Raw genomic sequence first — 14,505 nt, 5'->3', positions numbered from 1 at the left:
ACACCATATTCATCAACAAAAATTAACCATTGATATTGAAATAGACACAAAAAAATTATCTAAAATAAATATAATAAACATTTTGTAATAATTTTTACACTTGTTTTGCTAACAAAAATCATTGACAATGGCTATTTTTTGGTCGAATTGGATCAATTTCAGTTAAAATCTCTTTCATATATTTGAGTAAAATCATCTAATATATATTTTAATGGTTATGTTCATATAATCTCAAAATGTTAATTAAAATTGTTTAAACCCTTTTAAATAATGTTAATTTGATTAATTATCATTATTTTCAGTGGCGGAGCCTTCGGGGACTTTGTGGCAGTGATTGAACATCTAGGATGGGAAGATAGACAGAGGAGAAATTTATGAACAAGTAAGATGAGAAGATTTGAGATTCGAGCTTTCTCACTACCACTTCTATAATGACTAGTATTTTTTTTTGGTTAGACCTTTATAGAGTTTTGATTATGTCAAAATTAACTTTAAAATTATTAATTTATATTTATTAAACTAATTAAGTTAATTATATAAAATTTTTATAATCGAAAAATAGGTAAAATATATATTTTTCAACTTTTTAAATATGAGACTCCTGTCCCCAAATATGAGATGCTTATTTCTTTGCTAATCTCATGTCCGTCCTTACAAGTCTGAAACTCTTTGGAATTTTTGTCAAATGAACAGAGACTTCCATCCCCTAAAATAGAGATGCTCATTCCTCTTATAGTCCCCAACTAGTCCTTTTCTGTCTGAAGCTTCTAGAATTGAATTCTGAAAGTGTAAAAAAAGACGTCCGTCTCGGAAAAAGGGACACCCAACCCTAAAGTTGTCCGTTTAAAGAATTTGATTGTTGGACGACTTTTTCAAAGCCACCAAAGTTAGAATGTGTAAGAGGACGTCTATCCCTCAAAATAGGATGCCCGTCCCTTCGTATTTTCAAGGCCAAAACATAATTATTGAAACTCAACAGATACATTATCCCAACCAACAGTTATTTGAGCTATTTCAACCATCCAAGATCGTAAATTGAAGACTTTTTAATGGGGAATAAGTTAGAAAATATAATGTAAAAAACTTATACTTTTTTCTTCTCAAATTCCTCTCACGCAAGCTCATAACTCAAAATTCTTAAGAGAGATATTTGTGTTCATTTTCTTTATACCACTCTTATAGAGATATTCACAAACAATATTTTCTATATTTAAACACTTGGGCAAAATCTTGAATAACTATTGTGGTGGGCAAAATCTCGAATAACTATTGAGTTAGACGTAATCCCGAGTCAACTAGTGAACGTGGGGGGAAATTCTGGAGAACTATTGTAAAAAAGAGATTCTTTATTAATGAAACTTTAATTAGATTCTTTGAACAAGTGAATATAGGACGCTCGGAAGAGAAAACTCTGAACTACTATAAATTATTAAACACTTCATTTCCTTACTCTCTTTACTTTATGCGTATATATATATTGCATGTTTTGATTAGTTTCTGAATATAATTTATTCTTAATTGTTTAGATATTTAATTGAATTTATTTGTTTGGTTGTGATTAATTATAAATTTGCTTAGGAAATTTTTGTTTGGTTAAAAGTTTTAGATAATCTTATTCATCTCCTATAAGATAATTAGCCATTTGCAGTTTTTCATTTTTGTTTTAAAGAAATTCTATGATTTGATTAAGACATTTTCCGATATGAGATCCCATGGTCCAAATGTCATACCTTAGTAGAAGAGATGATGATGATCATGATAACAAATTATTGAAATATTAAGAGAATCACATTCCAAAAAATAGATTGAAGAGTACAATGCTATACCAACCTCACAATAAAAATCTGAATTATTAGAAGTGAAATCCAATTCATATACTTTCCCTTTGAAATCTTAAAACATGCTCATAAATTGATGCATTCATTTTTATCAATTTCTTCGGCATTATAGGTCTAAGAATCTTCTCATATCCATTAAGACTTTAAGCATACAATAAAATTATATGTATTTAATTTTAAATATTTAAATAAGTATCCCAATAATGTATTATTATGTGATTAAATAATTTTAAATTAAAAATAAAGTAACACTTAATTCTATAATATCATATCATCTGAGTATATAATTTATTAGTAGTACTCAGAATTAAGCATTTATAATATAAAAATTTTCTTATATTTATTAACTTTTAAGTATACAATGAAATTATATGTATCTAATTTTGAGTATTCAATTAGATATTTTAATGATATATTATCATGTAATTGAATAATTTTAAATTAAAAATCACATTATTTTAGTATATAATTGAGTAGAGTAATGTTATGTGTATCCATTTTTTTTACACAATTCATGTATGATGATGATATATTATCATGTGATTGCATATTGTTTTATTTTTAATTTAAAATCTCTTAATCATATAATAACACATTAATTATATATAATTTATATATTAAAAATAAATATATATAATTTTATTGAATTAAATAATAATACTCAAAATAGGGTCAACATAACACCACAACAGTCCAAGGATCCAACAGAAAATACCCGCCCCGCCCCGCCAAAAAGGAAGAATAAATCGCCGCAAAACGACACCAACACCGTTTACTTTACGTTCAGACAACAAACTTGAGGTGGTAGAGCGAGCGACGATCGATCATCGAGCACGACGAGAAGGGATTATTCGAAAATGACAGACGCGTGTATCCGATCAGTTGTGGAAGCCATACACGCGAGCCCCACGCAAGCCGTTCTCTACCTCGCCGGCGGCGCCTCTCAGGTCTCTCGCTCTATAACTATTTACACTCGGTCACTTACTCAGTTTTCATATTAAATTTAACTCAAATCATTAGTAATTTGGAACGATTTTGATCAGTCTTTAGGCTATTTAATGTCGGTTCCAGGAGCTTCGAACACTGTGCTTGAAGCAGTTGTACCGTACTCCAGAATGTCTATAATTCAGTTACTCGGCAAGGTTCATGATTTTGGCGCGTGCAATTTTGACTTGATTGTAGTGATGAGTTTGATGAATTTGTATTGATTAGTTGATACATTGATATTTCAGATTCCTTCGAGTTTTTGTAGTCAACAAACGGCGGGGAGCATGGCTTTGCTGGCTTATAATCGAGCGCTTAAGCTCTCTAGTCCAGGTTTTGTTTTTATAATCCTGCTTCATTTTTGGTAGTATTAGAACTATAATGTGTTGGTTTAAGAGTTGTAAAGTATTTAGAGTTTCACATTTGGTATCATGATATGGTCATGTTCTGAACTTGTCCACAAAGTTAGCTGTTTAGTGACTAAGTCAACCACGAAGTCATCAGCTGAGTGCCTGCAAATAAACATGTTTACTGTTGCTTTTTTCTGCATTTGTGGTTGCTATTTTTCTCCATCATTTTTCCTTTATTTCAGCAAGTCAGTTATGTAAAGGTTATTGCCTAGAAAAATAAAGGGAGAAAAACTCAATTGAAAAACCACCTCTTAAACCTCTGTTTTTCTTCTTTCCTGCTCTATTTCTATTTTCTCTTGGTAGAGACATACCATTTGGTATCAGAGCAGGTTTGTCACTCATGGACACCCCTGGCAAATCCAACAACGAGTTTCGTAATGAAGTAAGCAAAATCCTCACCTGACATGAATCAAACTTTGAACACCTGACTTTCAACATTAACCAGATTAATGCTGCTGTACAAACGGTAATGACAGACCTTCAAGCCTTGCGTCTTGCTTGCACTTCCAACCCAATTGAAGCTGAAACTAACCCTTTTGCTCCAGCGGAATCATCACACCATCCTAGCCAACCAAAAACCAATCGTTCTAGCATCATAACCAACCGAAACCATCATCACCTGAAACTATCTTTTCCAAAAATTGCGGGAGAAGACCACACTGGATGGATTTACAAGGCTGAGCAGTACTTTGACTTCAAAGATGTTGCACCAGCACAACAAGTGCAACTTGCATCATTTCACTTGGATGGAATCGCTCTCTAGTGGCATTGTTGGTATGGCAAATTCAAGGGACTTGTCACATGGGATGAATTCACCAAATCTCTTTTATTAAGATTTGGGCCAATTGACCAAGATGACCCCTTTGAGGCTCTTACTTGTTTGAAGCAGGAAACTATAGACTATCAAGAAGCCTTTGAGAAGTTGTCTCACCGAGTTGATAACTTACTTGAGAATTTCCTAGTGGGATGTTTTTTGTTGGCCTGAAAGATGAGATTCGTTTGGATCTTAAAGTCAAATAGCCGGAGACGCTATCCAACACAATTGGACTAGCTAGATTGATTGAAGAGCGCAACTTCTTGCAAAAAAATAATACCACTCCTTTCGTTTGTAGACTACCACGTCTTCCAGTCGTAACCCAATAGCCAATCTTCTTGGTCCCCCACCAGCTCAACGAAGCAATCTTCCTGCATACCCAATCTGATGTCTTATTGGACAAGAGGCAAGAGAATGCAGGGACAAAGGATTGTGCTATTACTGTGATGAGAAATACATTTTAGGTCACTGTTGCCAACCACCCCAGGTGTTTATGATTGAAGACTTGGATCCAACAGAAAACTTAACATTTGAAAAGAATTCTGGTGACATTGCTGCAGATGATTGTCTTCCAAAAATATCCTTCCATGCCATGTCTGGAACTAATCACCCTTAAACCATTCAGGTCAGCGACAAGCTTAAAAATAATGATGTCATAGTTATGATTGACGGAGGAAGCACACACAATTTCATTGACCAGTCGGTGGTGAACAAATTGGGCTTGCTTGTAATCCGCGATAAATCCTTCCGAGTAATGTTGGCTAATCGAGAAAAGGTTGAACGTCTGGGATGTTGTCTAGTGCTTACTATCACTATTCAATGACAATCGATCTAAGTGAATTTCTATATACTACCTATTGCTGCATGTTAGGTGGTTTTAGGAGTACAATGGCTCGAAACATTAGGACCAATTGAAACAGATTACAAGCAACTTACAATAACCTTTAATCAAGATGGACACATATGTACATTCCAAGGGTTGAGGCAAGCTAATCTTGAGCCATTAAAAGACAAAGAATTGTTTAACTTAACTGGAGCTAGTTTCCTCTTGTAGATTGCACCCATCCTTAGTATAACGAAAACAAATCCATACCTGAGGATCTTAGCAGAATTCCCAATGAGTTTGAGTCAGTATTTGCTTTTCCAAAAGACTTGTCACCAGCAAGGAGTCAAGACCATCAGATACCACTACATCCCAATGAAGGACCTGTTAGCGTGTGGCCCTATCGCTACCCATACTATCAAAAGTTTGAAATTGAGTGCCGCGTTCGGGAGTTCCTTGACTTTGGGATAATTCAACCCAACACTAGTCCCTTCTTTTCTTTGGTCTACTAGTCAAAAAGACAGATGGTATGTGGCGGTTTTGTGTCGATTACTATTAGAGCTAAAGTTTATATAAAAAATAAAGGGAGGAAGAAAGTAGAAGAGGTGCTATATGGTAGCCAATTGAGGGAAACATATGGCAACAGTAAGGGTGAAATAGATGGCAAGTAGTGAGTGGTGCAATAGACTATGAGGAAAATAATAGAATTGCATGTGCCCAAGTATGATACAGAGCAGACTTCGTAGAACTAGGGGACTAGTATATGCAAGTTGGATGAGGCGGCAAACAAGCATTGGCTAAACAGGGAAGAGGAGGAAAGAAGGGATATAGGCCTGGAGGGCAATAAGGAAAGAGGAGGAGAAAAAGATTTGAAAGGAAAAAGGAAATTGGGAGAGACTCTTGCCTCTTGAATGCAGGAGATCCGGTGCTAAGAAATCACATTAGTTTGAGTTATTGTGGCTATTTAATTTCCAATTTGCTTTTAGCTTATGTTAAACAAAATAGTGAACAAGTGTTCTACTAGTTGTATTCCTATTTCACAAAATTGCTTAATACAAAAAAATATTCTCTGTTTGTTTCCATTACAATTAACTGTTACGTTGCTTATAGTTCTTGAGTGTTAACTTCTTGGCATTTGCACTTGATCTTCTCAACATTCCATAACATAATTAAGCTGATCACCACTTTAGATTTGTATTAATTACTGCGTTCTTAACAACATCATAGTAAAGGATAAATACCCAACCCCTATCATTGACAAATTGCTTGAGGAGTTACATGGAGCCAAATACTACTCTAAACTAGATTTGTGATCTGGCTATCACCAAATTTGAGTGAAGGACGAAGATATCTATAAAATAGCCTTTCGCACTCATGAAGGCCACTATGGGATTGTTGTCATGCCATATGGATTGACAAATATGCCTTTTACTTTACAAAGTCTCATGAATTATTTGTTCTATCCCTATCTCAGGAAATTTGTTCTCATCTTCTTTGATGACATCGTAGTATACATCAAACCTAAGAAGATCATTTATTCCATTTGCGGATGATACTACATGTTTTATCGAGTAACCATTTGTATACAAAAAAAATCAAAATGTTACTTTGGAGTTTTGCAGGTAGAATATCTAGGTCATTTGATTTCCCAAAAAGGAGTTGCGGTTGACTTGGTGAAAATTTAGGCCGTACTAAATTGGCTGGTTCCTACTTCATCAAAAAGCATTCGAGGTTTTTTGAGATTAGCAAGATACTATCGAAACTTCATCTGCAACATTGGTAGTATTGCAGCACCTCTAACTCGGTAGTTAACAAAAGATGGTTTGTTAAAAACAGCTCTTGCGTTCGAGCAACTGAAGCAAGTGCTCACCATTTCTCCTGTTCTCATCCTACTTGATTTCTCAGAACCATTCGTAGTAGAATGTGATGCTTGCGGATTAGGAATCGGAGCCATTCTCACTCAACATGGACGACCAATTGCTTATTTTAGTGAGGCTCTCAAAGGCACCGCTTTGACCTTATCAACTTATGAGAAGGAGATGTTGGCCATTGTTAAGGAATTTTGAAAATGGTGACCATACCTTTTGGGAAAACCTTTTACAATCTAAACTGATTAGCGAAGCTTAAAATACCTGTTGGAGCAACGCATAACAACTTTTACCCAAGCTCGTTGGTTGCCAAAATTAATGGGATATGATTACGTTATCAACTAAAAAAAAGGGAGGGAAAATCAAGGTGCTGATGCTCTTTCCAAGGTGGCAGGATTTGAATGTGTAGCAATTTCTTTGCTGGTATCTGATTGGTGGGCTACTCTCCAACAAGAAGTTGGAATTGATCATTTTTATGATAACCTAACCACCATGGAAACGCCACTTGTTTAGGACACGTGTCAAGAGAGATGGTGTTTGGTTTAAAAAAGGATGTCTCCTCTTAAGTCATAATTCTACTCTCATTCTAGCTATCTTAGTAGATTGCCATTTTTCTGTTGTTAGAGGACATTTGGGGTGTCACAAGACTTTAGGACATTTACGCACTTCTTTTTCTTGGCCAGATTTACATGCTAAGGTGAAGGAATTTGTTCACACTTGCGATGTCTGTCAACGTTGCAAGTATGACCACTCACCACCTACAGCTTTGATACAACCTTTGTCGATTCCACAATGAGTTGGACAAAGGTCACTGTGGATTTTATTGATGCACTACCACCATCTCAAGGGCACACAGTAGTCATGGTGGTTGTAGATTGCTTATTGAAGTATGCCCATTTTGTTCCAATGCAACACCGGTACACTGCTCTTATCATTGCTAAAGCTTTCATTAGCCAAATTGTTCATTTGCATGGGATGCCTATATCAATTATTAGTGATTGAGATAGCGTTTTTCTTAGCAAATTTTGAAGGAATTTGTTTCAACTACAAGGGACAAAATTGTGTATGAGTTCCAGTTATCACCCACAAACGGAAGTGCTTAATTGAACTCTGGAACAGTATCTTTGTTGTTTTGCACATGAGCAACCAAAGAAATGGCTTGAGTGGATTCCATGGGCTGAAGATAGTTACAATACTGCAGTTCATTCAAGCAACAAAATATCTCCGTTTGAAGCTGTTTATGGGGTGGCTCCACCCACGCTATTTTCTTATATCCCAAGCACATCGAATGCCCAAGCGGTCGATTAATTTTTGCAGACTCGCGATACTATTTTGTGAGACTTATGATAGAACTTGACACTCGCCCAAAATAGAATCAAGGTTCAGGCTAATCAACATCGTCGTGACATAGAGTTTAACGTAGGAGATTATGTATATCTTAAGCTTTGACCTTATCGTCAACGAACAGTTGCTTTTCGCCACTCGTTGAAGCTGTCTCTCCATTATTTTGGGCCATGCAGAGTTCTTGCTAGAATTGGGTCAATGGCCTACAAGTTAGACTTATTGCCAGGTTCACAGATACATGATGTCTTCCATGTAAGTCTCTTAAAAAAACAACCGGGTTCTCAACTTCCTGTTTCTCCACAGCTTCCCCCAGTTTCAGATGCTGCAGTCATTATTCTCCAACTTGAAGCTGTATTGGACAGGTGCATCATTCGCAAAGGTAATTACCGATCGAAGGTGGAAATTTTGGTCAAATAGGTTGGCACTTCCGGTGAAGATGCTACTTGGGAAAATGAAAGACATTTCTCATGCACCTATCCAGACTTCATCATTGCGGACAAGGATATTTTTAGTGGGGAGCAATGATATAGTTATGTTCTGAAGTTGTCCACAAAGTCAGTTGTTTAGTGACCAAATCAACTATGAAGTCATTAGCTGAGTACCTGCAAATAAACATGTTTACTGTTGTTGTTTTTCTGCATTTGTGGTTGCTATTTTTCTGCACCATTTTCTGCATTTGTAGTTAGTTGTTCTTGTTGTTGTTTTTTTGCATTTGTGGTTGCTATTTTTCTGCACCATTTTTCCTTTATTTTAGCAAGTCAGTTATATATCTCTGGATGTAAAGCCTATTTAAAGGCTGTTGCTTAATAAAATAAAAGGAGAAAAACTCAATTAAAAAATCACCTCTTAAACCTCTGTTTTTCTTCTTTCCTGCTCTATTTCTGTTTTCTCTTGGTAGATACATACCATATCATTTTTCAACAGAGCTATCTTTTGGAAGTACTTTTGATTGTGTCAGAAGCGTTTCTGGGTGGACAAAATGATTTCTTATTGTGATTGGTAACATCCTGTTCTGATAGCTCAGACAACTGTTAAGATATAGTCTATTTTGGACATACACCTAGTCACTCTTTTGCTTTTGGATTTTACAATCCAAAATGTTTGTTTACAATTTAGGATTTTACATGCTATTTAATCAATTTTGTGTTATAATTCCCAAACGATGTAGAAGGTACATACATACTTTACATCTCTCCTGTGTTTTGTCAATATGAAATTTGCCTAGAGATGTTACATGATTAGTTGAAATAGAAAAAAAAAAAAAAGTTGTTCACTTGGAGAGAAGTTTTGAAAGTGCTTCCTAGAGAGGCGAGCATTGTTGAGCAAAACTATTTCCTATGAAGTGCATCCTAAATTTTGTTGAATTTTTGTGAAAGATTTTTGCTACATGTAAATTTAAAGTATTTTCCAGATAAAATTTTTTTGTGGTATATTAGTATGGATAGGTATGAGAATGTAAATTCTTTAAATTTTGTGAATTTATATGTTTATGTCAATGTTATGTGTACAAGATCTATTTTGTGTCTATCAATTTGAGGGGTTAAGATCATGATGACTGGAAAAAGGCTTAATTTTTGTAGAAACACATTAATTCATTTATTTTATTGTTTCAGAATTGGCTTTGACTATTTTCGTTTAATATAATCTCTATTTATCTTCCAAATAGGTGTCCCAGTTCTTGGTGTTGGTTTTACTGGTGCTTTGGCCAGCACTCATCCAAAACTAGGGGACCACAGGTATTGTGATTTGATTCTTGCCCATTACCAGTGCATATGTACAAAGCAAATTATGTATGTGATTCTATTGTGTTTAAGGTTGGAAAGTTTGGCAAGTAAACAAAATTTAGTTTCTTTGATAGAAGAGACTGTTTATTATCATTTTTGTTTACCTCTGTGGCTCTAAGTTCACTTAATAAACTCAGAATATCTGAATTGGAAAGCTGAATTAAGAAACAAGATGTTCCAAACCTTTCTTATACCATCAACAGTGTTGAAGGATCCAGTGAAATCTCAACTTTTGTTGTTTGGTTTATGAACCAAATAGCCAGATAATATTTATTGTTTCTCATTTTCCCACTTTGGTATCGATAAGATACAATTAAACCTATGATATAAATTATACTCAAGTAAATCAACCATGGTGGATGATCATATTTATTCCAATTAGTCTTGTGAAGTTACCTCACATTATGCTAAAGAGAGTTCTTTGGCTGCTGAGAGTTGTTTCTCATGGTTACTCTATAGACTTTAGCTTAAAATTTTGTGTTTTTCTCATCTGCATAGATTCCACTTGTCAATGAGGACATCTGACCGACTATGGATATCTACAGTTACTCTGTCAAAGGTGATCATTGGATTTCTTTTGATTTTGAATTCAACCAGAGTGTTGTATGTAAACTTACTTTGTTATTGATTGACGTAGGGTTTGCGGACTCGAGAGGAAGAAGATAAGGTCTCAAGTCATTATTTGATTAGGGTATGTGATGAAAATTGAGGATGATTATAAGCTTTAACACTGTTCAGTTACTGTGTATAATAACTGTCATTGAAAGTATAAGCATATGTTGTGTATGTATATATATGCATAACTTTAGGAACTTTGAATATGAAAATAGGTAAAGAAGAACAGTGTTTGATGGTTATGAACGGGCAAGATGACTTTGGGCTTCACTGCTTTGCTAAATGTCACATTATTTTCTCATGAAGGCACAATTTCTTTCCCTGTTTACTTCCATATCTTAATTAATTGGCATTTTATCTTTCACTTCAGGGGATTGCAAATGCATGCAAAATCCCAGCAACATTTGTTTCTGGGTTGACTGAATCTGAAAAAGTTACTGAATTTGAGCAACAGTTCACAGAAGAAGAAGAATTGGAACAACTCATAAGTGGGGAGATTTGCTTTAAGGTTTATCCATTTTCAAGTGGCTTGTCTAATGAAGAGAGGAAAATAATACTATCTGGTTCATTTAATCCATTACATGATGGCCACCTCAAGCTTTTGGAAGTTGCAACTAGGTACATTAATGCATTTCTGTTATCGTTGACTTGCTTTTTTATTATTTTCTAGTTAGTCATGTTTTAGTCTCTTAGACATTCATATTGTTTCTACTAACTATTGATCTTTAATGATTGGTCACTCTTTCCTTGAACAACTTTAATAACTGGCTCTATATATATATATTCATGTTCCAAATGAATATCAAGTGGTGAATTAATGTTCTGCTTGTATTGTTACCAAATATATGTTTCTTTTGATATTCTGTAAAGCTTCTCTAGTCTTGACTTCTCGATTTAGCAAGTATTTTAAGGGCTAAAATTTTCTCTGTATGATACTAATATGTGAATGTGGCAATGTGCTAAATATATGTTGAGCAAAGGTTTGCAGAATCTATGCACATACTACAAAATATAAGTTGGTGAGAGGGTTACCAAACATGTTATGGAAGGGATGATGAATGTATTGGCTAAGAAGATACCTGTCATCATTAACTCTTTTTATTTTTTTATTTTTTTAGCATTTGTGGCAATGGTTATCCATGCTTTGAAATATCAGCAGTCAATGCAGACAAACCTCCATTGTCAGTATCCCAAATCAAAGATCGTGTCAAGCAGTTTGAAAATGTTGGTATGTTTGTTTTTCAACTATATGTTATATGTGGATGTAAAATATGTTCAACATTGTATTTAGTCTGGTTGTGGGATTGGATGTATTGAAGTCACAAATATATTATAAAAATCTCCAAGTATCCATTTCCTGCTTTGGTTGCTTTTATGAAATCATCTATAATGTGGAAAATTGAGCATCATTTGCCGATGGCTTTTAGTTTAAATATTCAATTATTGCAACAACAGAACCAACCTGAGGCATTTTTCTTTGTGGGGCAGTTTGGATATTGTGAATGAAAATGATTTTGTTAGTCAAAGGCTTGTATGACCGATGATGTTTTACAGCTTGCATTCCTTATTTATACTGTGTGGAAATTCATTGTTTTATAGCAATTTTTTTTCTTTGGTTAAGAGTGTGCAGCATGCAGTGTTTCGCAGGATCTTTAGTTTTCTGTAGTTTGAAAGTTTTGGTCCCCCTTTTAAACTATAGTATTGAAACTTATGTATTGAATATTTTTACTTATTAAACCTTGTTTATGAATATCAGCACATACATATTTCATTTATGTTTCCTAGCATATTAATAGTTTTGGTTTTGGATGGCAGGAAAGACTCTAATTGTTTCAAATCAGCCTTATTTTTATAAGAAAGCTGAACTTTTTCCAGGCAGTGCTTTTGTAATTGGTGCAGATACGGTAGCACGGCTTATTAATGTACGTAATTGAAAATCAATTCTAATTACTTTTATTACCATTTCTTAGGGTTGAATTTGAAGTGAGCTTGCTTGAGCTCAATATGAGCTTTGCTCAAATGAACCTGAAGCCGAGCTTAACATATATGAACATGAACTAAAATATATTTAAAAAAAATTTTAAACTATGCTGCACAAGCCACAAGTAAACCAAATTCGAGCAAACAAGTTCGGTGAGCCTGAGTCAAGTTTGGTTTGTCTATACGAATCCAAACTCTCGATCCATGAAACAAGCCGAACACAAGCTAAGTTGATCCCTAGCTCGGCGAGTCAGAGCTAAGCCCCCTTGAAAACGAGCCGAAAATGAGTTTCACCCTATTCGGGCTCATTTTAGCTTGAATCCAGCCCTACCATTTCTGCACTGTATTTATTTGTTAGGATTGAAGACTTTGCAGATTTAAGAACCAAAAAATCCTGAAACTCAGCAAGTTAGGCTATTGTGGCTCTTGAGACACTTCATAAATTGCCCTAAATAAGTGGTGCAACAAAAATGCAATTCAATGGTGGAACTCCTTTTTCTTATTTATTTTTGGTAGGTCAGGTTGGGGAAGGAAAGCATGGTAATATGGGAAGAAGTAAATAAACCAAATGTTTAAACCCTACTGTGGAGGAGACGTAGAATATAGTCTTGGATCGTAAAATTTATATATTTGTATTAATTTCTGATTGAGTGGAAGTATCGCTGCAATACATTAGCTGATCTTATTGTCTGTTTTTAATTGCTGATTCAGCCTAAATATTATTATGGGGACTACCAGCAGATGCTGGAGATACTGAGCGGATGCAAGAGTACAGGATGCACTTTCCTTGTTGGTGGACGTATTGTGGATGGCGTTTTCAAGGTTTGTTTACACCCAAATCCATCCAGTCACATCGAAACACATCAATTTATATGGACAAGTTAATAAGAAAAATTAATAAGTGTAGTATTATTCCTCCTAAATCCACCAGTGCATTTTCCATGTTCCTTATTCTCATCGCAGAAACTATGTTAATGCCAGGCTATAACCTTTCTTCTGCAGGTTCTTGAAGATTTTGACATACCAGAGACTTTAAAAGATATGTTTGTCTCAATACCAATAGAAAAATTCCGTATGGATATCTCCTCAACTGAAATAAGGAAAAACCGAATGTAATTTCTTCTGTAACAATTGTTTTTCAAACCAGTGTCGTGCAAAAACAATGCCTGTGAGAATAGCTGTCGTTGGAGAAGAAATTACACTCTGCAGTTTTTCCTTGTATTAGAGGACTTATCTATACGAAATCTTCAAAGAAAAAGGTTTTTTTTTTAGTCCAAAATCAATTAAATTGAGAATTAGAGGTCTTTATTATTAGTACTCTTTTGAAAATTTGAACAAAATAATAAGAATGATTTTTTTTTTTTGGATATAAACTAAATGTTGATCTTTATTATCAATCCACTTCTTAAAATAGAGTATTCTTTCTTGCCATTTCTCTTTTGGGTTTTATTGTGTTTGGATAGTCTCAGATGTGAAGAAGTCGCTGCTTTTATAGGTAAACTTTGGTGAGTCTGAGCAAATGTGAAAATTTCCATTCTTTTCAAGAAACTCACAAATCTGATTCAAGTTGGCTTGGGCTTGGATTGCTTTTCAGCTTGAACAAATTGAGTTCGAGTTGAAAAAATTTTAATGTGAACTTCACCTAATTTGAACCCTTATATCTGATTAATGTTGTTGTATTAGAGTTTGTCTCGTTAATAATTATTTATTCTTCTTCTTTATAATGATTCTGGTAGATATGAACGATTCTTCTTCTCCTTTGGGACTCAGATGATTCTTTTCTCTTTTACTTTGATGTAATGTTCACTAATTAAGCAGGGGAAGTTCGGTCCCAAGCTAGCTCTCATCTCTTTTCTATGTTTTATGGTGGTTTGATTTTGACAATATGCGCCATTTTCTAACACTGGTAACCGTACTGTACCTGTAACCAACAATCTGACATGACCCTACAACTTCTCCGCACTAAATCTTTTGATCTACTCTTATTGACGACGAGTCGACCCTGACCAGAGCAAAGTAAGTCATCATCTTGGCAAGGTGAGATC

General features: G+C 34.7%; 1 protein-coding gene across 2 annotated transcripts; it reads left to right on the top strand.

Moving 5' to 3' along the window:
• Positions 1-2,536: 2,536 nt before the first annotated feature.
• On the top strand, positions 2,537-14,306 carry LOC123215863. Of its 2 annotated transcripts, none has more exons than XM_044636127.1 (11): positions 2,537-2,785; positions 2,882-2,980; positions 3,071-3,155; positions 9,748-9,817; positions 10,364-10,424; positions 10,503-10,556; positions 10,851-11,098; positions 11,599-11,708; positions 12,296-12,402; positions 13,172-13,282; positions 13,463-14,306. In XM_044636127.1, the coding sequence occupies exons 1-11, from the start codon at positions 2,696-2,698 to the stop codon at positions 13,574-13,576; spliced, it is 1,149 nt and encodes a 382-aa protein (XP_044492062.1). In that variant the 5' UTR covers positions 2,537-2,695; the 3' UTR covers positions 13,577-14,306. The 2 variants fall into 2 exon arrangements, with proteins under 2 accessions (XP_044492062.1, XP_044492064.1); XM_044636129.1 differs by having other exon boundaries at positions 2,544-2,785; positions 2,910-2,980.
• The last annotated feature ends 199 nt before the right edge of the window (positions 14,307-14,505 follow it).

This window comes from Mangifera indica, chromosome 5 (genome assembly GCF_011075055.1).
Source record: "Mangifera indica cultivar Alphonso chromosome 5, CATAS_Mindica_2.1, whole genome shotgun sequence".
NCBI lineage: Eukaryota > Viridiplantae > Streptophyta > Magnoliopsida > Sapindales > Anacardiaceae > Mangifera > Mangifera indica.
Note: the sequence above shows the minus strand (reverse complement) of the source record. Positions and strands in the feature narration are given on the sequence as shown.

What these genes read in the sequence shown, in the direction of transcription:
- LOC123215863 (XM_044636127.1), top strand. Translation starts at nt 2,696, where the DNA reads ATGACAGACGCGTGTATCCGATCAGTTGTGGAAGCCATACACGCGAGC. An exon ending in GCTTAAGCTCTCTAGTCCAG is followed by an intron (nt 3,156 to 9,747) that starts GTTTTGTTTTTA and finishes TCTTCCAAATAG; the next exon opens with GTGTCCCAGTTCTTGGTGTT. An exon ending in TTGTGGATGGCGTTTTCAAG is followed by an intron (nt 13,283 to 13,462) that starts GTTTGTTTACAC and finishes TTTCTTCTGCAG; the next exon opens with GTTCTTGAAGATTTTGACAT.